The sequence below is a fragment of the Anser brachyrhynchus genome (assembly GCF_964034855.1).
Source record: "Anser brachyrhynchus genome assembly, chromosome: 1".
NCBI classification, from domain to species: domain Eukaryota; kingdom Metazoa; phylum Chordata; class Aves; order Anseriformes; family Anatidae; genus Anser; species Anser brachyrhynchus.
Genome location: NC_137694.1, coordinates 129370642 through 129396731, shown reverse-complemented (window position 1 = coordinate 129396731; position 26090 = coordinate 129370642). Strand labels below are relative to the sequence as shown.

The window sequence follows — 26090 nt, the reverse complement described above, 5'->3', positions numbered from 1 at the left end:
AACAGTAAAATAAAATGAAAAACACACGGTGCTTGGATGCTGAACAGATTTGTGTGCTGAAGTGCTCTTTTGCATAATGTCCTGCTTTTTTGCTAGAACATGACAATTTACTGGAGTGCCAGGTTAACAGGGTAATCTACCAGATAAAAACTTCAGTAATCACCCTGCATTACATTATCATATGGAGCAGCTAGGGAAGAACAATAAACATGCTGTAAGAGCTCAAGAGCTTGTCTGTGTCTAAAGCAAAACACTATTTCAGCATTTGATCTGTTAAACCAGTAAGCATTTTGAGCATGTATGGATGGCACTACTTCTCTGTGACTTCGTTTCAGAGAAAGACAATAACTTAATTAAACATCATACATCCCAAGAGGTAATAAAGCTCGTTCATTTGCCACACTTTCAAGAAAACCTTGACACATTAGAATTACTCCTGAAGTTATTAAATTTGATCACTGTCCAATTAAGAAGGCATTACACGCCTGATCACTGCAAAGCACCATTTTTTTCTGTGGCATTTTTCAGCAACACAATGTCGCGTGCACGGCAAAACAATGCACAGCTAAGTACTCGCAATGAAAAAGGTGAACCTAAATCTTCATATGGCTCAGAGCCATGCAGTAAATATTACACATCTGAAATGTGAGGGGAAGGGAAATCCCACAGACAGTACACGGGCTGGTCATGACAAAAAATCAGAAGGGATCGCCCCATCCTATGACAGGCAGCACTAACCAGGGTTGGATTTGCAGCTGGGATCCCACACCATCCGGCTACCTCAGCCTTAAGCAATCGCTGTAGTCCCTTCCACAGCTACAGATCTGGTCTGACCACACCATATGCACCAGCCAGGTACATCCAGCTGTCCTGGAGGCAGAGCCGCACTGAGTGGCTCAGAGTTCAACAGAGCTAACATTTCTAATCCAGCCCTATGGAAATTCTCTAAGATTTAACAAAGTGGTTTTGCTTTTCAGAAATCACGTTTCAGCACTGTTTAGAAGAGCTCAGATGTAATTTAGCAGCTCTGTTCTCTGAATGCTCAGTGGTACTGACATAGGTCTAACAGTCCTAGCTTGGGGCATGGTCGCTGTTCCACACGTTCACTGCGGTGAGGATTTTTCATCACTCCCTGCTACAGAAACGGAGCAGGTCTTTCCCTGCAAAGACCTTATGTGGGCTGTGGAAAAAAGCATGGTGATGTGTAAAAACTGGCTCATTACAAGACAACTGCCTTCTTGCTTTTCCATAAAGTGAGAAAGAAAGAAAAAGCCGTGCATCTGGAACAGAGGGGCAAGCAGAAACAGAGTGGTGCAGATATAAGAAAAGGAGGCAAGAGTGGGCAGGTAGTTTAGGTAAAAGGGAGAGACAACAACATGCAGTAAGTAATTATACAGGTTTTTACAGAGAACAAAGCTAGAAAAATTGGACAGAAGCAAAAGAAATAGGCCAAATTCTACAAGCCTCATGTATGCTATGAGGTAATATCCCTCCAGAAACAGCACTGGATCAAGGGGTCCAGATATTTACATTCTTGTGGTATAAGAAAACAGCTGTAGAAACATAAGTGAAGTCATGTCTTGACACTTTATCTACACAATTTGTTTGTGAAGCCGTATCTGTTGTGCAGTACCTGTGAACACTCTAGAGTTTAAATGTCACTTGCACAGATCAGTCATTGTTGTAGCCATATATAAAGGGTAACTGCACGTTAAATATTCATAAAAAGACAGATCTGAACTTATTTTTCAAGGTGAATATGCAATGTGAGCAAATACTTTAGAAAACGGCCACTCTGATCTTCATTTCATCATCTTCCTAGGAAAAAAATCATAGCACTCTTTCACAACTTAAAAAAGGTTTGAAGAAAAATACTTACAAAGCTTGTACACACTACAGAAGTACAGAAGGAAAAGCTAAGAGGAAACAGTAATACTGTGTGTAGCGAAAGCAAGCAGTATTTTAAATAGGGGAGAGGATCCACTACAGAAATCAAAATATGAACAGTCAATAAAAGATTGCATGATAATACATGCATGCAAGATGATCTTATCATCGTTATATTTCCATGGTATCATTTGGTTCAGCTGCTACAGGGATATCAGAACAACACAAGTTAACTTAATCAGGTGTACTTAATGCCAGGAGAATTCTTTAAAATATTGCTCACAATGACTGTGCATGTTGGTATTTTTCTGTAAGTTATAATCACAGAATATCTAGCGCTGGAAAGGACCCAAAAGGATCACACATAAAATGCATAACACATTTGATGATATTTGAAAGAAAACAGACTAGCATTAAAGAAGAGCACAGCTTTTATGTTTTTTATTTTTTAATTTTTCTTCTCTTCAAGGCTTTTTATTTAGCTTAATTAGATCGCTTCACCACCTGGCAATACGTGCTGACTAAACAAGAAAGCTAAATATCATGTTTTCTTGTATCACATCTGTTTAAGGTATGTACTTTTTTTCCTTCATATCTCCATATTTTACTCTGATGTAATGCGTTCCTGATCTACAAATGCAGGCACTGAACTTTCATTCTCTTTCTGGTCGTTTTTGTCTCGTGTTTAATCCCTGTTTGTCTCCTGCATTCTCCCTGTTCTTTAGCATGGTGGCCTTCCCCAAGGACACATACCCTTTCCAGACCATCACAGTTATTTAGGAGACATTTATCAGTTTGGTTAGACTGTCAAACCTTTGTTAGTGATCTGATCCTCGACTTGCTGATGTTTTCAAATATCCACTGAGTGAACACAGCGCTCCGCGAAGGACTGAGATAATCAGCCAGTCATGCATGGCACAGGCAGGCTGTGTGCAGGCTTTTACCCTTACCTCAGCCAGCACCCCTCATTCCTGATGTGCAGGAGCCCTCCCACTTGGCTCTCCCACTTTTGCAGCCCAGCAAGTAGGGCACTCAACTGCACTGTTAACGTGGCATGTTTTGTGATGCCCTCTGCACCCTACCATGCCATCCTGAAATCACCAAAACGATACCCAGTTTATATTTTTAAAATATTAATAATAACCCAAGCTTCTGGACATGAAAGCTTGTGCTTCTACTCACAGTATAGCTTAGGGCCAGCTAATAACCCCGGCTAAACAATGCACGACATCATGTAATTTTTTTTTAGATTGTATTTTTTTTCCTCTTAGGAAACACAAATCTTACTCCCGTTTCTTCATTTTAGTAGCACACACGCATTTTGTACTCCACGCTTTTCTTAGAGTTTATTTGTTTTCATGAAAAACTGCTTGTGTTTCATGCTCATTAATCCAGAACAGCTGCACGTTTGCTTTTTTCTTCTCTCCATCTTGTCACTTGGGCTTAATGCAGCCAATCACCACACATGATTTTCCTACATCAGTAGATCGTTAGGCAGTTTCTCTTTAATTAAGCAAGCTCTGGATGCCCATATACAATGCTGACAGCAGGTACATCCTCATCACAAGAGCCTACCATATGAGGACACCTGAGCTGGAGCTGCAACAAGCTGCCTCATGCACTAACAAATGACATCAGAGCCCTGAAGCGCAGTGAAGGCACTGTGATCAGAACCACATGGCTGGCTGTCAACATCGAGCAAAAGCAACTCCACCAGTTCTAGATCCCTGTCAGCCACGCAGTCCTAATCATGCTGTCTTTTTTAAAATACAGCTTCATGTGTTTAATGTTGGCAAAATGGCTGTCAACTCAAAATTTAGATTTTACACAAGAGCCACCAAGCTGTTACAACCCAGTAACACATTCCAAAATTTATTAACGAAGTGGATCTCTCCTTTACCTTCATGTTATTCTACCAGACTCATAACAGCATAGATAGATAAAAATCAGATGCTGAAATGTCCCCTAAGTTCTAGGGAAAAAAATGTATTCCAATTACTAAAAATACATTTTAGTTTAAGGGGAAAAAAAAGGAGATTAAAGATAAAATTGTATCTGATAGATACTAGAGTTCATGCAAGGTAGGTAGTAGCCAGGCCAGCATTTATCTAGACTAAAAATTGGCTTCTACCAAAGCTTGAGTCAGAGACTATGTTCATGTCCAAGGCAGTGACAGTGCAATCAAATACCTTACAGAAATCCTCTGGCAATTACAACTGACAGGTCTGTTTTCATTGTTCAGGCTGAGGCAGATGCATGGCATAAGGAAAACAAAAAATCTAGTGGGAAATTTTAGCATTTTCTCACTGGAATACAAATCTTCATTGTACCTTCATTTCTAGTTCAAAAATATTGTCTCTGACAAATTTAATTCAAATGACTTTGAAGAATGAAATAAAAGGAGAGAGTGGAGGCAAAAATGAAAGGATGAAAAGCTCTTCTACTGAAGAATCAAAATCCATTTTAATTCCAAACCCACTAGATCACTAATTAGTGCTAATAAATTAAATACATTGGATTTGGTATTTATTAGCAAAATTCATCTTGTGATAAGTATATTAGGGTAAAGAATTGGACAAATGTAGTCATGAAAAAGAAGTGTTGAGGATTTTTTGAGAAGGAATTTTTAAACTTCATAAGAAACAAATATTACACAAAATGTAAGGTAATAAAATATCAAACTGCGCTGGAATTCTTAAGGAAGTCAGAAAAAAATGTAAGAGAAAAGGGTAAACATAGGAGAAATGGCAACTACCAGAAAAGCAGAATACAACTGGCTTTTGTCAACATGTTGCCAACAATTTTAAAGGCATACACAGATGAACTAAAAAACGCCAGTCCTTTTCTTGACATGAAGAATAAGAGAAGAAAATAGTCTTCATATAATTAGAAGCGAGGCATGCAAGCTAGGAAGAAAACTGCAAGAGGGACTTTTTTTATTCTTATTTTTCCCAGAAGGGAATATTAAACTAACAGAAAAGAAAAAATACAATCCTCAAACCAACAATAAGACAAGAACACAGCACCACTCTGAAATTTAAGTCTGTGGTGACTAAAAGTGCAATGGGAGAGAGGAGATGCATGACTAGAGAGATCAGACAAAGCAGTAAGCAGATATTTTAATATGAAAGCAAAGACGTTTTGGTCTGCTATTTGGAGTACCAATTTTTTCACACTATTAGTGAATATAAGTGAAATACAGTGAAGTATGTAAGTAGGGTTAATAGCATAAGATCATGGCTTAGTATCCCTTCAGGAAACTGTGACAATCTTGTAGCAACTCTCATAGTGGCTACTATAACCTAAAAAGTCACACTTCTTCCTCTTCTGTGTGGATGGATCCTGACACTGCTTGGTCTCTTACACATACGGTATGTATGTGTATCCCACACCAACAGGTTTGTTTGGCAGCACAACGGCTGCTATCGTACCAGAACAAACCCCGTGCTATTTCTTCCCCTGGTGCTCTCAGTTGAACTGTAAAAAAGCAGAAGCTGGTGGAGATTGAACGAAAAGCCACAGCGGAAGGCTCCGTAATACTGCATAACCTTACGAATACTCCACTCGTTGCACAGATGCAGCTGTATCTAGATCCACACGACTGACAAGAGGCTGGCCCTGTTCGTCTGCCTGATCAGAGAGTACAGGCGATCGCAGGACAAGAATGCAAACGTTCCCTCAGTCAGTTACCCTCGCCATTTCCCTTTGGTGTTCAGAGTTGACAGAAGGGGTTGGAGAGACAGAGCTGCCAGTCCCCTGCTCGCTCGATCTTCAATTTAGTAGCTGAGACCACGTTCAAGGCTACGAAATCGGAAGAGGGAGATTCACACCCAGCAGGCCACAAGCCCCTCTCGGGCAGACCTGCTCTCCAGCCTGACATGGACGGACTGCAGTGCCACCCAGACATGACTGAAATCGCCCTCTCTGAGTCTCTCTCAGCTTCACGGCCCCCTTCTCATCGCTCCGAGTGGGCAGGACATTCAGATATTCCAAATACCAAGGTTATTTCACTTCATATAAAGCCACCCCTCTCAAAATTAGTTGCCACAGATGGGTTGGTTTCCAGTCCCCAGTGCTGTGCTCTAAGCCCCAGCCAGTGAAAAGACAATGAGGGCAACCAACCCTTTCCCTGCAAACAGAAAGCAGCGCTCCTGCTTGTGAACACGCTTGTAATATAAATTCACAATATGGATTTTTAAAATTGTTTTGCTAGGAGTCAATAATGCACTGTACTTTAAATGTCAGGCACACGGAACTATCTTTTCTTTCAAGTACCGTGCTTTATTTTACTTATTTTTTTCTCCACTTATAGCCACTTAAAGGAGAGTTGCTGTGTGCTACGAGACCATTCTTAATCACTTAAATAAAAAGCAGGAGCTACTTGGCTGTGTGCTCAGTTGTAATTATAGTTTTTCTCTTGCCTGGGCGCAGAAGCCCACTGGACCTGCTTCTAGATCTCTGCTGAAGCTGGCTGTAAATGCCTGGAGATTGCTCTTTCCAACGTCATCGGCTGCCTAATACTAGCAGGGAGCCTACCGACAGCTGAACAGCCTCTGCAGCTGTACTAAAATGAGGGCCTGAGCAAGGCTGGCAGGGGCTGCCTACACAACCTATTCAGCCCCTCCACAGAGTACAGCACCAGCACATTTAGCAGTGCACTGGGGAGCACGAAAGGTTTGCGGGAGATGAAGAAACAACTTTACTGCCAGGCAGGCATCCGCTGCTCCAGCCACATTTTTTAATTTATTTGAGGGTGCGAAGATGTTTCCTGCCTTTTCCTCCAAAGCAAGCAGGTCTTCAGGGAGGCACCAACTCCCTCGTCTCTCACCACCTTTGAATTACCAAACATTTCAGGGAGCGCCACATCCCCGACTTCATCTCTTCCTTCCCCAGCTTATCTTCTGGGCTGCCCCTAGCTGAGGAAAAGGCTTTTGTTTGTAAAAGCAAATGAGGTCTTCCCTGCTCCCCAAGGTCCCAAAGCAAAGTAACAATCTATGTATTTATTTTCTCCCCTATGCATGCCTATAGCTGCAGCTGTGTAAACCCACAAGGAAATAAATCTGAAAAAGGCTGATCTCTTCATCTGTAAACAGGACTCTTTTTTTCTGAGGGAGCAGACCATTACACAGGCTGGCCTGCTGAACACGCTGCTGCTTTGTAGTGCAAAACTACATGAAGCCATCCTGTAAACATCAATCCATAACTGCTCGATATTTCAGCTTTTCTGATTGAAAGCTTTTGATAAATAAACCTTTGATTTCGTCATTCTAGCTAGGACAGAAAGCAGTGCCAAGAACAAGAACAGCAGTTCCTCTGAAAAGGTAGCTGCAAAGCATGCACTGTGGTATGGGTACTCTGGCAATGCTTAAACAGAAAGTCTTCTGCCCAAGCAAATAGATGGACTTGCATGTACATTCATCTACAGACATCTTCTAAAAAATTGGCCTACAAGAATTACCTTTTTAACTTAAGATTCATATGTTACTATGCTTAAAATATACAATTGGCAAGCTAAGATTACAAACTAAAAATTATAGGCTATTCAGAGTATTGAGTGAGAGGCAACACAACAGTGCAGGGTTTCAAAAAGCAAAATCCTCATGGTAGGATACGAGAGTTTCACAGAAATCTCACCAGAATACACAGTTCCTTGCATGAAAACAAGAAAAAAATCCCAGCAGTTGGCAATTGTTATTTGTCAAATGTCTGTTTTCCTTCTGCCCTTGTATAGTTGGTTCTCATCAAGAAGAATGTTGAGCTTATAAAATCCCATTATTCACAAAGCCATGAATATCTCTTACGCTTGTACTGAGAGCTTTCATGTGTCAGCTCTGCTGTGCTGGCAGCCGCACATTACATTATTACCACCCTCATTGTAAGTGTCTTTTCAGCAGCATTTCCCACAATTGATAGCCAACCTCGTAATTTAAAGGAAAAACAAAACACCTTTTAGTTTAAGGTGAACAAATGTGTCTATAGCACCTTTCAAGACACTCTGTATACTCAAATATGTATATATATAAATATATAAAGATAATGTGCAAAGGCTTCTGAATTTGAGGATTAAAGGCCTCGTAGCAAACCAAATCTGAGAGCCAAGCTGGCTGCCATTCCCTGCGCCCACGCAGAGCAGCAGTGGCACAGCGCTGCTGCCTGCCTCCGGGGACCAAAAGGTCCCAGCTCTCACAGGCACGGGAGAAGGCTACAGAAAGAGCTCTGTAATTTTGAAAGCTGGTGTCTGACATCACTGGGCAAAAACAGTTATGTGCAGGGAAATTTCTAGTTTTTATTTTTAACCCATTAATGAACAACTGCCTAGATTTAAGTAGATGGAAAATTTTCACTGAAAACAAGTGTCAAAGATCAGCATTATTTTGGTAACTTTGAAATGAGCTAATCAAAAGCTGACCTCACATTGCATCAGATATTCATTAATGCAATTTTCATTAGGGGAAAACAATAAAATCACGCTGAAACTGAGTGAAAAAAGTAGTTTAGTAACATTTAGGAATGGTTCTTTAAAATTTCTTGCATTTTATTGTACTATTCTAATGCTGAAATGAAGGCATACCACTCTCAAAATCCACTTTTATTCTGAAAAGTCAGAAAAGAATTTATTTTAGTCTTTATAAATTTTCAAAAAACTTGGTAAAACACTTGTGAGTGAAGGAAAGCATCTCTCCTGAGTCTTATATTACACCCACCTTGTGCTGCTACCTAAGACTGTATGGGAATATGACAAACTTTGTTATTTACTAAACTCTGTTACCAGGAATGAGACCTTACAGTATCATTCAACAGTTTGTTAAATATTTTTGAACCTGGCTATGATTTAAAGCATCTGGTTAGTAACTAAGTACTCCTAAACAGAAATATTATTTTAAAATCTGGCGATATGGCAGAATGAATCGCTCAACATCTACCCAACCCAAGATCATTTAGATGAGAGAGACAGTCCAACAGGCAATAAATTAATCTTCTGAGGCAGTCCTGGAGAGCACCCATTTCCCCCTTATATGCACTTTCTCCCAAATACTCACAGATTATGAAATACTGGGAGAAAAGTACGAGAAGAAATCTCCCAGTCTGACTCTGTTTGGCCCATAATCCAAAGCAATTTATTCTGCTCGGGTCCTCAGCCTGCACCCCAGAAGATCCAAATCCTTCCCAGCTCCTGCCAGCTCTCCTGCCCAAGCAGCAGGGAACTGTACATGTGGTAAGGGCAGTTGCATCTTTTAAAGCTTTGAACAGGAGAATTTATTTGTATCCATAAGCTCTAAGGCTCTACTAAGAATTTAGCGTGTCAACATGGTACGGAAGGAAATGGGAGAGACTGTCAAAAATTAGACATTATTTCAGCAGTGGTTACACTGTCTTTCCAGACAGTGGTTTTTACTGGAAAGCCCAACAAGAAGATACCTCTCTAGGAGACATATTCTGTCCAAGAATTGGCCTGAGTTGTTGGACTCTGCAAATGAGAAATTGGCTGAGAATAAAGAATGACCTGCAATATACAGGACCTCAGAGCAGAGCATCCAACAGACCAGATATATTTTGGCTGTTAAATCCATTTTAGGCTAGATCTAACCTTTTGACTTTAAACTCTGTGAGTAAATAGTTTAATCAGTAACAAAGCTGAATTGCTTTGATGAAATATTTGTGCAAACAGAAAAAATTACACCGCTCATTGAACAAAACAATCTCTTCTGGGGATTCACTTCACTTGCAATGTTCAGTCAGCAGAATACCATGGAGAAATAAATATGAGCCAGGTCATAAAACTCTGGCCCTCCAATACTCAAAATAAAACTAAGTTAGCTACCACAAACATGAAAGGTGGTGCTAGTAACAGACAAAATACATACCTCTGATACTCTAAGCTAAGATAAAATATTTATATAATTATATTTTTGCATTTAGAAAGATTAGAAAACCATTGAACAAATCATTTGAAGTATTAATTTAATGCCATTACTACTTACACCAAAGACATCTTAGATCCAGAGTCATAATTATCATCACTAATTACTTGGCACTGTATATGCATATTTACTTTCTCTTTAAATGATTCTCCTTATTCTGACAAGGTTGGACTTGAGATAAAACCATCAAGCCAGCATGTGAACCCAACACACAGGATGAAAGAAAGGATGAATCTAAGCAGTGAGTTTAACGCCTGCATTGTGAGCAATAATCACAGTTTTCCAGACGCCTTGGTATGTCAGTGATATCTTTCATAAGCACAGGGCAGAAAAAAAAATTTCTCTCCCTTTTAATCTTAAAATATGTCACCTTTTCAGATTAGCTTGGCTGTATTAAAAAATGCTAACAAATAAACCTAACTCTTTAGATGATGCAAATCTCGAAGCACTACGTGCATGGGGGATCCTGTCACTTCACCTACATAGCTTGGCCTGAACTTCCATTCGTCAAAATTCAAATGTGGTACTTTTGAGGAACAATACAAGCCCTTCCTTTGAAAACACTGCTGTAGCACTGCAATCAATGATAACAAGAATAGGAAGAAAGAACGTCAGTGTATACTTATAGAAAAAAAAATATATATATACTAACAAGAACATTTAAGTGCTGGTTGCTCCCCAGCAATAATCTCTAGCTTCATAGTTTATTTACGTGTTCAGCTCAAAAATTAGTGTTTCAGTAATATTTCTAAAGATACCAGTGAACTGTTGTCTGCACCTGGTATCTTATTAAACATACTGTCAGCCCTTAAGTAAGGTCTCTACATTGACCTTACTTAATGCTCCATTTTTAAACACAGCATCGAAGAAAGGCTGCAAGATATGAATAAGTGTTAAGAATTTATTTTAAGCATTTAAAAATCTTGGTCAAGGACAAGGTTCAGGCAAGAAGAAAAATGAGAGAACAACTACTCACAGTCTGTTTTCCCCATAACTCACTGAGTACATCAAATCACTTTAGATAGTGAACTTATTTCGGCAACCATTAGCATCCCTATAAATTTTATATAACTCACATGAGGACACGTTCATACTTCCACACAATGACCCCAAACACTTGCCACACATGTTAGCAGCATATTAAAAGGGCCTCATTGTGCAGGACCTAGCCCAGCTACCATCCCACATGGCACCATGACCTGAAACCCAGCAAAAGTTCCCAACCGTCTTATTCCCATTAGATTCAAATCTTATGACCCATTCCAACTCATCTGTGCCCGCGTGTCCAGTGACCAAGGCAGCCAGATGCAAGGGCAAAGGGAAGGAGAAGACCCGTCCCTTTCAGCAGCAGCCTACCATTAATCATGTCGGATTGCACCCTCACCATGCACACTTCGCGAATTAATTTCCTGTAGGAAATCAGCAGCTTTGGTACAAGCAGATTCCTTAATCAGCTGAGGGGGAGCGATGTCTTGGGGGAGAAACTGGTGCTGAGCACAGTGTAAGGGACAAGGAACAGAAAGCAGATGTGGTATGGCTGTTAGGTCTGACCGAAAATGTGTTGAATAATTCACGGTTGTCTCAGGAACAACAGGAAGGGCATGCACTGAGATCTCTTCAGGTGTTGTTCTCTCTGAGGCAAACACCTGTTTCTAAAGGTAAGGAGTAAGCGCCTTTATTGCTTACATGCTAGTCTTTAAAGACACAAGATCATAAAAGCTTTCTTAAAGCTGGACGTTATTTGATGTTCATCCACCGTACTCCTTTCGGTTTCTGTATGCAGGATCGTTGCAAAAGTTACAAATCCTCAAAAAATCTTGTACTAAAGCTCTAACTGAGGGCATCTGTGTGACCAAAATATTTAGTGACAACAAAAGTCCACTGTGCTGCTTTGACAGAAAGCCGTTTTTATTACTTTTATTAAATCAGGTCATGCATTTTCCCCTGCGTAACCTGATTTATTTTATTTTATTTTTTATTTGTATTGCTATATTAGCAAACTCATTTCTAAAAATGAGATAGAAATTTTCATCTGTCAGTCAAGGCAAAAATAAAATTACCCAAGTGTCTACCCTGAAATAGGACTGCTTTCTTCTCCTCTTTCGAAAGACAGAACCTGAAGCTACCATATGTTTTCAGCTTTGAAAATTTCTGTCTTCTTAGACACGCAGCTTTATTTTTAATTACTTCAAATCTTATCAATTTTTTTTAACCCATCCAGTAGAAGATAATGAAAATTTCATCTTACTATGGAAAAATCAGTGTTGCTATCTACTTATTTACATATACCAAAAGAAAAACTAAAAACCCTCTCATTTGTACATATATTTCTGTAACCAAGGGTTGTCAAATATGTGTGTGCTGTTTGCAATTAAAAGCAATGAGAAAAAAAAAATACACACACAAACCCAGGAAACAGACAGGTTTCCCCCTAGAGACACCATAATCTAGTAAAATGCTCAATTAAGTATCAGCTATCACCCTCCTCTAGCACACTGGCCGGTTCCTTCTCCTTCCCCTGCTCATGGCCTCAACGAACTGGCAAGACTCTCGTAAATAGCACTTACTAATTTCATCCCTTTAGGAGCCTCCTGCATCCGTCAGAGCAGCTGCTTTCCTTCACAGCCCTACCCAGTCAAGTTATCCTTGGCAATCTCTCAGCTAAAGAAAGTGCTCTGGACAATTACCTTCTGGACCAGGATGAGCATTTAAAGATGTTGTAAGGGACAAAACCAGGAGAATTGTTTTGTCAAAAGGTCCGTGCTTGGGAAACTGACTATAAATACAGTGGGGGTGAAATTAAATGCCTGAAGACTACACGAAGAATTGGAAAATGCTAGGCTCTCTGCACAAGAATAGATTCCATGCTCTGACAGGAACAAACGCAGAGTAGCCACTTTAACAGTGAAAATAGGACATTATGAAAGAGGCTGGTAGGGCTGAATTACATTTCATTGTTTCCTTATACCCTTCTGCTTGCCTGTACTTGTTTGTTTGACTTAACACTTGATTTTATCTGACTCACTAAATGTACAGCATTTTGAACCACCAAACTTGCAAATTTCACATTAAGGCAAATGATCACCACCACCACCACATACAAATACTGTCTTTGCAAAAACTGATTTATGGCTCTTTTCTCCCCAACATAACATTAAGCACTACAAATTGGATTGCCAATAAATACCTAGAGCAGAAAAAGTTGCCATGTAAGTCTGTCACTAATGATGGGCATTACTCTATAGTGTCTGTCATGATACCAATACCCCAACGTTCCAAGGACTATCTGAAAAATGTTACGAAGATTTGGGGAGGCTGTAAGTCACTCTTGCTCTCTTTCACGTCATCAATTCTTCAGACGGTTTTGATGATCCAGCTGATGTGTTGACAGCTATCAGTGTCAACACCATGGCAACTCAGAGTTAACTGAACTGCCACTGATATTGCCCTCCACGACTCCTACTCCGATGGGAAGAGTTCGGGTGAGGATATTCTTCTATTATTGTCAGCTTTCAACCTTGCGATGATTTTTGAAGTATTTTATTTTATTTATCCAGACTATTTTCATTCCCGGGAACAAAGCGGTCTTTACTGCCCAGAGCTCAGGTAGATTGATGCAGTGAATGCAGTGAAATGAAATCTTTCACAGTCTTGCAAGTAAAACTGCTTTCAAATGAGTGCAGAGCTGCCAGTGAGCTCTTGATGTATTTGCTTTGAAATTATTTAGCTATTGCTATCGATTTCTCACATAGGTCATTTTCTATATGCCACTCATATCTTGCACATTTTTTCAGAATTTATTAGAGCTGCTAAGAAATCTGTAGTGTTTACATTAGGAGTCTCTATTAAGACTGGAAAGTAGCCTACAGTAGTTATGCCTAAAATTGCTGGAATGAAAAATCCCAGAAGACTTCCAAGATGACAGTTGAAAATGTCACGTGAATCTTCTGTTGTTTAAAAGCAACTCTATTTATTACAAATATAGTCTCCTAAATCAATATTTGAGTACGATGAAACACCCGTTCGCCGCTCTCTTTTGGTTGCACAGTGCAGTCACTACCTGTGTTCTCATATTTATCCAAATGCTGTCAGGAACATTTTGAAGCTGCTACAAAAATTACCTAAAGAACACAAATATTTGATATTATAAAGAATAACCTACAGTAACAATCTCATGGCCTCTTGCCATTCACCTGTTTTCAGCTTATGAATGTATTGTATCCACAAATTGTACAACAATCACCTTAACTGTAAGATTACTGTATTTCGTTTTTTTTTGCTCTTTCTACAAAAAGTGCATTTTTCTTAGACCCCTTAGCTGTAAAGAAAAGCTCCCAAGTCTGCTGTTCTATTTGCCTTCAGGATGAAGTTTTTACCTTCCTCTAGAATTCTGAACAATATTTTCTCATCTCTTATCTTTAAATATTCTGCATGAAGAAATTAAAGGACTATAATTTGCCCACCTGCACCACCAGTATGTAATAAATGAAACTTTTTCTATGCATCTACAAAGGCATTTACTTCACTGAGGAGAAGGCAGAGAGAAAAACCTTTCCAGAATTTTTTAGAATACATTTATTTGAAGTCATTAATTTCTCCTTTTGTTCTTCTTAATTCCACATAAATTTTCACCTATAAGGAAATAACTGTTACTACCATATGTTTGTACTCTACCTCATCGGGTATTTTTTTGGTGTTTTAGGCCTATTCAATTCATTCAAAAATGACTCAATATGTTGTTTAATTGGCAATTGTTTCTGGCTACTGGACAGGCACAATGGCGTTCTTGTCCTTACATCTCCCACAATATGCAACCTGTTGCCGGGAAAATGATCAGCCTCTTCTGACTCCCGTAAGTTTATAAAAAAACCGACCAGCACGCTCTTCAAGTGACTAGGGAAATCACTTGTGATTCAGCAAATCTGTTCAAAACATTCTTTGGCTACTTCACAAAATAATTCAGATGTTCAAATTCTCCTATCATAAAGGCCTGCACGGAAGACCTGATCTTCTTTTGATTCAGTATCTAACTATGCATCAAAACAGAGCGAGAACTTGAAATAGAGTCTGCAAAGGCCTGGACAAAAACAAGCAAGCAAGCAAACAAACAAACCAAAAACCTGTAACAGTTTCCTCTTTATTTTAAGTGGATACTTGGAGGTCTTGAAAAGGGACTTTTATAACTGATTTAGATAAAAAAAAAAAAGACTGAAATCTGATGTAATTTTATCCCTTTCAACTGCAGAGGTACTCTTAAAATGGTGGTTTTGAATTTTGCGTTTACTCATACCACTTCTCTATAATTCTTTCTACAATTCATTTATTTATTTTTTTTAAGATGAACACTAGAGTAACAGCTTCCTCAGACACACATTCTCACATGCTCATGAACACACAGGCTCTCCTCATAGCTTACGATTTAGCTCAATTAACTCATCCACCTTCCTCTTCCTACATACTGCGTGCTATCTCATCTTTCTGCATTTAAGTTTCTTGCAATGCACTGTGTGTACTTCCCATAAGCTTTCTCTCCCATTCTGTTGTGACTAATTTCTTCTTACTTCAGCCACTTCCACACGTTCTCACCAAATGTTTTCTTTTTTGAATAAATACAAATTCAGTACAATTTAAAATTGTGAGTCTTCAATATTCCTATCAATCTGTGTGAAAACAGACTAACCTCAGGAGGTACTTCTCATGCTGAGAAGTCTTACTACGTTCTGGTTTTAGTGAGCTCAAGAAAATGACAATGCATCTGGGGTTTTAGGAAGTGTTACTCCCATCTATTTCTTTAAAAGTAGCTATCTTCTCTCTTTGCATCTAGGTAATTCGGAAGAATAAATTTTGTCTAATGCTGTCTCGCATAGAAAACAACCCCTGCAAATCACTTTCTCGCAAATAGATTAAAAGAAACTCTGTCATCTGATGGCAATGCGAAACCATGGTAATAGTTTCTGAAGTGCTCAAGCTGAAGTACAGAAGTACATTTCTATTTAATTCCCCTTAGTCAGTATGGATCACTAACTCTGTTTATGGAGAAGACGCTGCAAGCACAGGGATGTGAATTCTGGGTGAGAGGCAGCTCTCTGGCAGAGGCCATTACTGGGCAGAAGGGTGAGGCTGACTTTGTTGTTGCTGGCTAAAGCAACAACATTTTTGTTAAAACACCTGCTTGAGAAGACATGGACTAAAATAAAATTGCTCTTTTCCATGGTAAGAGCATAGAGGAGACCCCATGGTTTTCAGAACTCTATGGGAAAGACCTTGACTAAATTCTGTATTTTAAACTATGTATTAAAAATAGATGAAAAATACCCACAAGCCTGTCTGCAATGAGTTCTGCAAACCACAAAAGGATCTGCAAAGTGAATACTCGTTAAACACTGCTTCCTCAGCACCTCAGATTAGTTCGGATGAAGCAAAAAAAGCATCCAAGGGAAACGCCAAGCCTTTTTGCACTGAAATGCACCTTGCTCAAGAGGAATGGTTTTATGTAATTGTTCATGGACATGTGATACACCACAGAAAACGCAGAAGAAGAAAAAAAAAGTCTGTGTTGGCTTGATACCATCAGAGTATAGAGCAGAAAGGCAATGGGACATACTAAAAAACATACCAACTTCTGACTGTGTATTTGGGAAAACTGATCAATTCAGTCAAATCACCAGCTCAGGTACCAGAAAAGACAAAAAAAAAACAAAACTCTTCCGTTGTTGGCACAGAAGCAGTAAGAAGAGAATGGAAAAGAAAAGTAAGCAAATGCAGTCTCATTTTGAAAACTCAGCAAAGCAGCTGTCTCTTTATCTCTGTGCTATAGTGAAGAACATATCCCCACTTGGAGACCAGCCATCTCAGGGAGTTAAATCCACGTGGTCAATAAAGCGTGAAGTGGACAGGAACAACTTTTTAAAAGCCATTTCCGTGCTCAGAGACACTGTTAAATAATTACACGAGAACATTTTAAATCAGGCAAAGCCAAACAACTTTCAAGACAGGCTAAACAAAAATTCACTGGGGGCAAGCGCTAGATTGACTGTAAAAGCCACAAAAAAAAGTAAAATTAAAAGTATTTTACTAAACACTAGAAACAACAGCTTTATGACAGCATTAACTCATTTTAATTACCTTTAATTTACGTGAAACAAAAGAAGTGACATTTTCAATAACTAAAAATAGCAAATCAACGTGCACAAGGAATGAATCCTGATATGCAAGATTCAGATCGAGCACAGCAAATCTAGTAGCTGCATCACTAAAGAAGACAATTTTTGTAGAGTAGTGGAATTTAAGAAGGACGGCTAGGCTGGACTCATTTGGCAACTGTGGTGTTGTGGTGTTTTGTTTTGTTTTTGTAATTCTAATAAATACTGGAGGGGAAAAATGGAGACATGAAAAAAAAAACAGATGAGAAATACATTCATATACACCCATGCTGTAGACATGTATGAGTTTTTCAGTTTGAAGGCCTATCCCTTCCATCCAAATTAAGATCACTGCAATGAAGCTTGTAAGAAAGATGTTGATATTGTTAGGCTTCAGTACCCATTAAAGGATATTTAACACGACAAACTGTTTATTAAATTCACAATTTATTTTCCTACCAATGTCTGATTATTTTTGCATGTATATTCTTCAGGACAAAGAAGATATCCTCTGAATTTGTAAACAGCTTAAACCAGAATGAACACTGCCATAGTTGCATTTCCCTTCCCCCTCTTCCCCCCCCCCCAGTTATTTTTAATTACTAAGTTAAGTAACAATTTCTTATGAAACTTGTCAGTTATAGAATTTGTGCTTTCACTTTCATTAAAGCACATGAAATCCACAACCTCTTCCATTTTCTACCTTTTTCCCAAATACTTGTATGTCCAGAAGTCAAAAGCGTTTAAACAAACAGTGGTCTTTAAGCAAAAGCAGGAAATCAAGTTCTGCTAAACTATAATGTTGTACAAGTTTTCCACCAAAAACAACAAAAAAAAGTTTGCTCAACATCTTATTGCTGTAAGTTATTTATTTGACTAGACACCACACACAGTTTTTAGAGATTTAGTATAAATCTTGACACCGGTTTTCCATTTCTAATCTTGAACGATTTCTAGTAATCTTTAAGAAAAGAACACTGGGGTCTTAAATGATTTAATTTCATTTCTGTATAAAATCTGTGTGGATTTTCTGCTTTATGGTAGCGTTAAGGACAGCAACATTTTAAACAGGTGTTCTTTCAACTAATTTACGCACATCATCTCCATCAAACCAAAAGTTCTAATTCGCAATTTCTACAATAAAGACAATTTTCACACCTAACAGAGATGTTCAAAGCTGCTACTTTCTTGAATCTTCCATTATGTTCTCTAGAATTTTATGTTTGTTACAGGAATCAATTTAGCTCTGTCAATCAATTTTTGCTCTGTCAATACATTCAAACTAAAATTAATTGTATAAATTCATAAACTCAAGAGTATGTCTACTGTTCTTCACACAATCTTATCGAGGTAAGGCTCTAAAGCACAAGAGGAAGAGAGATCTGTAGGACTTTATGAAATCCGTTTAATGTTTCATTGCTAAAATAGCATTATTTTAAGAAGGATGCTGTTAAAGGCACACATAGGAATTTTATGGTAATTGAATTTTAAAAACTGCATCCCTGCTTATAGGAAAAAAAATATTCTTTTTACCTTACTGATAAGTGTGACGACGTCACCTTCTCGGATTGTGAGTTCATCATCATTCTGTGCTTCGTATGGAAATATCACTTTGCAATACTCCTTGGCTGAAAGGAAGAACATTTAATGTGATAAATTATCAATTTACAAAACCTGCTTATCCAAGGGTGAAAATCTTTGTAAAATGTTCCACAGCTGTCTCTGCATGCTCTCATATTTAAAAAACTCCACACTGATGAGAATTCCCAAGGATGTCCCTCACGGAGTCAGTTCTGTAACCCCAGAAGCATTGTCTCCCAACGTCTCCCTCCCTGGAGATCTCCAAAAGCCGCCTGGAGATGGCCCTGGGCAGCCTGCTCCGGGTGTCCCTGCTTGGGCAGGGCTTGGAGCAGGTGAGCCCAGAGGGCCCTGCCAGCCTCAGCCAAGCTGTGAGTCTGTGATTATCTCAAACGGAATGGCTCCAGACCACAACCTGCCACAAACCATTTTCCTTAGAGTAAGCCTGTGTTTGACACTCGCTTCAATGCTTCCACTGGTATAGCCTTCAAACAGATCACACAAATTGGAAGTATAAAGGAGCTAGTAGGTTGACAGAGCTTATCTATCCCCTGGTGTGCAAGAAAACAAGCATTTCTGAATCTACACAGATGACAAAATAATAAATAATACATTGATAACTGCAAAGGCACTCAAAACTAAGCCTTCTGTGCACTCAGCATACAAGATTTTTGAATATTAGTCTGAAGTTTCCTCTTCCCTTTTCCATTTACTGTCTATAAATACGGGCATCATCTCAACTTTCATCTGGAAAATACAGCAGCCAGCACTCCTCAGAAATCTTAAAAAGCAGTTGTCATGAAAAGAAGTTACAACATGTTGCTGTGCAACAGACAAGTATGTCAATGTGTCTTACAGATAAAAGGGAATGTGCATTCCAGCTGTTAAATAATGTATAAAGGTATGTGATATTCTAAGACAGCAGGTTAAAAAAGACCAAAGAAATGCTCACAGAAATTACCGGACCCTTTGTAGAAGCACATGGGACTTTGTAGAAGTCTTCACCTCACTTAAATGTCTCGGTTTTGATGACCTCTGACCACCACATCACAACTCGTTTCAGAAAGTAAAAGGGATGTCTAATTGCTAGTTTGCTGCAGTCTGGAAGGAAGGGTTTGGATCACTCTTCACGGATCCAGTTGGGATGTTTCCCCTGCTCACTATCCTGCCTTCAGGCCAGCATAATAACCTTTTATGTGCAAGCTGCAGGGAGGTTGACACACACCAACTTAGGTCAGGTAGATGTAGAGCAGCATGTAAGAGAAACCAGTGAGATTCAGAACATTTTTACACTTCACAGAGTATGCTACCTTAAATAATCATGGCTTTGTGTTTTGTTTTGCCCTTTTTTGCCCCCGTTTGAAGAGTATTCCCATCCTAAAAAACAGCTTTGCTAAATAATGGATTCAGTGAATTAGTGCAAAGATGATGTAGACATAATATTGTACTGCAGAAGCTGAGTGCTGCACACTTTGTGAAGCCTCTGGTTACTGGGTACAGGCTTAGCATCTCTTTTTTGTGATACAGACCAGAACAGAAACCAGGCTGGGTTCTTGGAGGCAACCACCACCTGGCCCCAAGGAGTATCCCTCCTGAACGCCCATTCTCAACTACGCAAATGGTTCCTCTCTTGACTAAGCACACCATCACGTACCCATACCATCTCCACATTCAGTGGGGAGCCGAGCACCATGCACAGCTCATCACCAGAGAGCAGCGGCCGTGACCCGACAGTAACTGCACTGTTCTGAAAGGACGTCTGTGGTGCGGCTCTCGCCCGAGGTGTGCATGAATCCCACGCATCTGAAGTTAAAGAATGCTTTCAACAGCAGGTGTCCAGTGTGCCCGTGTCTCCTGAATCTTACAATAGGCAAAACTCCCTCGGCTCCTCTTTGCTATTTGAAGACTGCAAATTTGGACTAGGATGAAGACATCCACAGACAGAGTGAATAGAAGACTGTGGTTTCAGCATCTGAAAAAGTCAGTCAATAATCAGATAAGTAGTTGCTCCCTTTCTTCTTTTTTTTTTTAAACTTTTCCTTTAAAAGTAGATACACGCGTGAATCCCATAGTAAGTGGCTGTCAAAAGCAGCAAGACTGACTGAAGAACTCATGGTCGATGGCAGGGGGATGGTTGGACTTGATGATTTGGGAGGTCTTTTCCAACCTTAATGATTCTATGATTCTATATAGGAAATGGTTATGAATCTTTATCTTGTAGTTTTGGTACCAAGAAATGGTACCATGACCATTTCTCCCATGACCTTTCTGTTCTCCACGCCAAGCTCTTGCGTTTTTTCTTCCTTTTCCTTGCCTTTTTATTTTATTTCACTTTTTTTTTTTTTTTTTTTTTTTTTTTTTAATATCCAGATAGCAAAGAAACAAGGAATTAAACTAGAGAAAAATGACTCATGAAAAAGCAGGTCTTAGGCTCAGGCGAATGCTGATGCAGTCCATAAAAAGCCAGGAGACAACTACTGTGAGAGGGAGCTGGAGGATGCTCACAGCTGCCCCGTGCTCTGAAGGCTGGCACAAGAACGCAGGGCTGAAGGCACAGCCATGGAAAAAAAAAAACATGGTTTATGTGCAGTAGGAGGCTGGATTCCTGCAGCGTGCTTCACATTGACATATACTAAATCAATATTTTCCCCTGCCCAGTGAGGACCGTCTGGATCACACTGCGACAGAGCTAGGTCTCAAGAGCACTGACGGATTTGAAACAGTTGAAGTGACTGGACAAAGTCAGCTTTCGGACTTCTCTTATGGGAATGGTAGGCCAACATGATTTAAGTAAGTAAAACCAAAACCAAACAGGACTCATAGTAATATGAACGTTTCAAATCAGATTAATAAAAGAAGAGAAAAATCTAATAGGCTATGTCAATAATGTACTAAAACTGTCCTTACTCAGCAGAGCTCAATATAGCAAGAGGATATAAAGGTACGTAATTTCAGCAGTTATGTTTAGATAGGAAGGAAAAAAAGATAAAAGGCAATACTAAGTTCAAACACAGCAGAGACCACACTGGAACTTTCTGAATTTAGGGGGTTTTCCTAGTGAAAAACAAAACAAAACCCTAAAGGTCAAAATAATAGATCCTCTTACAAGCCTGGTAAATAGGCTTAAGACAAATTAAAGGTTTAGACTAAAATGCCAGTATTATGCATCCCTTAACTGTGGATGATAAATCCCATTTTTACATTTGACATCCAAGGCTGGGTTTATAAATCACAGATGGTTCTTCCAGAAGCCTCTCTTTCTTTCCCCTGACCTGAAAACATGTTTTTAAAATATACCTCCCCATAAGCCCCCAGCAGCAGACATCTTGGAAACACTAAGGGAGGAGAAAAGATGATATTCATGAGCTTTCCGGTCCTAGTTATTAATCCAACAACAATTTACTCTTTCAGCCCACAAAGTCTCTCCCTGCATACTTGCAGCTCCTCCCAGGCAACAGAAAGCAACCTGCCTTATACAATGGACATTTCCCAAGGAACTGAGTGAGCAGATGAACCTTGCCATATGTCTTAAATATCAAGCAAGTTGGATCTAATGCAAGATGTTTCACTTCTGGCCTGACACGTTCTAAACTGAGAGGGCTTGGGCTGGGTACAAGCCCATTTGAAGACATGCATCCATGAGTGCCTCCTGGGATTTTTGATTGAGGCTAGGTACAATGATGACACATCAGCAAGCACTTTCTCTGCCTACATTCCTTGTAATCCTGTCCTTCGGAAGGAAGAGCAAAGCCATTGCTAGCTTCTCTGACAGTCCCCTAAGGGCCCATGGTGAAACACCACTACCCTTCCAAGCATCATCATCATAGCTCAGAAGCTGCAAAAGACAACAGCAACAAGGATCTAGATACTTACTATGAGTTGCTTGTCACTGCCCATGCTTCATTGAGGGAAAAGGCTTAGGACCCCTCCAAACATTAAACAAGCTATCACAAACTATCTTCTAAAAAGAAATGGATGATTTAGGGGGATGGTTAACATGCAACACCTTATGTCTCACAGTCTGTCCTGTGTTCAAAATGTGGCCTATTTGATACAGCCTTAAGCCCCCAGAAAAAAAAAAAAAAAAAAAACAGAAAACAAAAAACACCATTGCCTCAAAGAGGGAAAAAGGCAGCAAGAGAGAGCCTTCCTACAGAATACAGCTGCTTTGTTACCTAGGCTGTTGCAAGCACTGTATTTCACCCACAGAATCCCGTGGTTTGATATGCATTCCTTTGAGAGGCTGGTTAAATACTATACTGTCCAAACCAGAACTGAGCAAACTCCATTTACTGTTTCAGCAGATACTGCTCATTTTAAAAGGATGCCCCTTCTATTTGTTCTCCTGCCAGACTCTTAGGCTAAGCTGTGACAATGAAGACAACAGTCTGCAGATGTACAAACCTTCAAGCTTAAATTTCACAGGGGACAGTGACTCTGGAATTTCCTTTTCTCGGGCTAGCATAACACAGGTTCCTCTGCTTACTTCTGCTGCTGCTTCCTTCTTGTTAGGCAATGTCTGTTCTGCCCCATGGCAAGATTTCCTCCATCTCAAATAATCCAGCTACTGGGCTCTGGATTCACCCGTCTAACTTTTCAGAAATTCATAGATACTTTTTTTTTTAGTAAAACAAACAACGACCCCATATACTTGATTTCTGAGGCTTAATCATGGAAGTCTAAATGGTACAACAATCGATATGGACACACACACTAATGCTGCAAGAAAAAAAGCAGCATTAAGTTAGCGCTTCTTGAGCTTAAGCTTCCTCTTTTTAACTACTGCTCATAAAAAAGCTTTCTGAAATTGAATAAAACCTACGAAGTCTAGTGAAAAATTACAACATAGCTACCAAACCCACAAAACAGATGGAAAGAAAAAGAACCAAGTTAAAAAACAAAAACAAAAAACCAATGCACTCAGCAGAATTTGGTTTTATTATTAATCATTGACCTCAAGACTCAGAAATGGATTGCACCAAAAAAATACTTTCATAGAACTTCATCAGACTCAAACTATCAAAACACCACCTCATAAAATACAACAACAACAGCAAAGAATTAATTAGGGCCTCATTAATCCAGATTCGGATACTCTTTATACTCTTCCTACCATCATGCAAAAAAAGATTAGTGGCTTGCTAGGATTTGGGTATTCCTATTATGTAATAGGTTAACAGGAACTGTAAATAATCAGTGAATGAGTAATCAAATTAAGTACCACGGTCACTGTACTTCGTGACTTACTGCCTTTGCTTTTTTTGCCGTATGCTTACTAAAACTCCATTTTTGCAGCCTCAGCAATCCACAATAGCTCTGTCAATCACCGTGAATGTTTTCACTTTGCTGAATTTCAGAATCCATCAGAGCTACTTGAAAATTGATAAATATTTTGTATAATACAGCCTTTACACCAAAAGACACTTAAACTGAAAGCAAGCTACTTCATAGGAAAAAGAAAAAAAATCTCACCCCACAGATTTTTGTATTTATACTTATGTATACATATATATACTTATAAATACATGCAAGCATGCCTGTGTCATCCCAGATACATAAGACATTTGAAAATTCAACAGCAGAATAAGTCCCCTAGAAGTCTGTGTAACCACAAGCCTAAACCAAACAGATATTCCCTCTTCTATTCAAAAATGCATTCTTTCATTCCTAAAAGGTTAGTGATATTCCCTTTCCCTTTTTGTTTTCCAAGGGACCACTCAAGCTCTAAGCCTTTGGGCTTTCACTGTATTTTCTCTTTGAGTAAAAGTTCTTCTGTCTTCTCTTTGGCCTTGAAGAGTCATCTCTTTATTCCCTGAAATCTTGAGGCCTTTTCTTAGGGAAATGTACACAGCATACTGTCGGGAGATGTACCTACAGAACACACTGTTCCAACTTCGCTCTGACCAACTCAACCCATTGCAGAACTTAGGCCATCTCACAAGTCTTATGAGGAGCGGCTGAGGGAGCTGGGCTTGTTCAGCCTGGAGAAGAGGAGGCTCAGGGGCGACCTTATCGCTCTCTACAGTTACCTTAAAGGTGGCTGTAAAGAGGTGGGGGTTGGTCTGTTCTCCTACGTGCCTGGTGACAGGACGAGGGGGAATGGGCGAAAGTTGCGCCAAGGGAGGTTTAGGTTGGATATTAGGAAGAACTTCTTTACTGAAAGGGTTGTTAGGCACTGGAATGGGCTGCCCAGGGAGGTGGTGGAGTCACCATCCCTGGAGGTGTTTAAAAGACGTTTAGATGTAGCCCTTAGTGATATGGTTTAGTGGAGTACTTAGTGTTAGGTCGAAGGTTGGAATCGATGATCTTAAGGTCTCTTCCAACCAGAAATCTGTGATACTGTGATACATGTACCACGGGAGCAAACAGCATGCACAGTAAGTCCCCTGCTGCCAGACACTCTCCCACCATATCAAGAAAGGTACAGAAAAAAAACAAAACAGACTCATCTATTGAGACGTGGGGAGAGTCAGCAACCATCATCACCCCATGCTGAAGCCCTCCTGTGCAGAGAAGGAAGGTGGTGCTGCTCCCCATTTCCTGGCTACACAAGCTATTCCACAGCGTGGTTTTTGTTGTTGTTGTTTTGTTTGTTGTTGTTTTTATTTGTTATTTTGATGTGTTTTGTTTGTTTGTTTTGCTTTGTTTTAAATCCAGTAAAGAATAAGGAATAACAGCATCAGTCATGGAAAGAAACAGGTGGGAAATGAAAAACTGCATTACTCATCTATCAAATGCAATCTCTCTTGCTTCCAGCATACATCCCTGGCAGGAATCCCAAGGGAATACAAATCACATACCCAAGAGCCCCCTCTCCACACTCAGCTGAATCTGTGGATCTTGTATCTCACGCCACTCCTTTGGAAAACAGCACATTATCTGTTTAGCACAGCAATTAAAAGTTCTAAGCAAGCCTGGAGCCCCACCATCTCAGGCAAAAGTGGAATCAGCTGAAGCCCAAGAGGGAGGGACAAAATATGTCACGGTGGAAGGTACAGTTCTCCAACCCTTCTTCAGAAGAGTTTTCACATGTGTTTATACATGGTAAAAGTATAAAGCCCCAGTACCCTGGGATGTGGCTTAGTGAGCAGTTTCAGCTGCCAGAAGAATGAGCTGATGTGGGAAGAAGCAGCTGTTCCCCAGCCTGGCTCACCACACAAGCATTAGTGCTGCAGGTGGGAAGCCCATGGGATCACCCCTTCTGATAGCACTTGCACGTAGGCCAACTTAACCTGCTCGAGCTGCAGGTTGGGAAAGATGACTCCAAAGCATATTCACTCTGGAGCTTTGCTCTAGGTACAAGTTTGCATGATTTTCAGTATTTCAAGTTCTTGCTTCCTCTGGGCAACTGAGCTCTTGCAGTGCTTCACATAAATAGCCTTGCGTCACCAGTGAACATCAAGGGGACACAGCAAGTCAGTTTCTGTGGTGCAGCTAATGGATAGCAACTCGCTGGGCTGTTTTAAGCTACCTCTGCAACTCTGAGCTGAAAGCATGTGGTAAACATGGTCTTTACCATATGCTTTTGTCAGCCTCTCTTCTTCTGCTACTCCAGATCCTT

The 26090-nt window shown here is 39.8% G+C and overlaps 1 protein-coding gene and 1 long non-coding RNA gene across 8 annotated transcripts in view; one reads left to right on the top strand and one right to left on the bottom strand.

Annotated features, from left to right (window-relative positions):
* LOC308187966 lies at positions 1-17223 on the top strand. Its single transcript, XR_013945036.1, has 2 exons — positions 1-13291; positions 15634-17223. It is a non-coding gene; the product is annotated as an uncharacterized lncRNA (long non-coding RNA).
* The window catches only part of SH3KBP1 (SH3 domain containing kinase binding protein 1), a 225213-nt gene that overhangs the window by 34768 nt on the left and 164355 nt on the right, over positions 1-26090 (bottom strand). For all 7 annotated transcript variants that reach the window (XM_080576410.1, XM_080576411.1, XM_080576412.1 and 4 more), the window contains one exon: positions 18485-18579. In XM_080576410.1, the coding sequence (XP_080432536.1) occupies positions 18485-18579 (95 nt within the window). The remainder of the gene's footprint in view (positions 1-18484; positions 18580-26090) is intronic.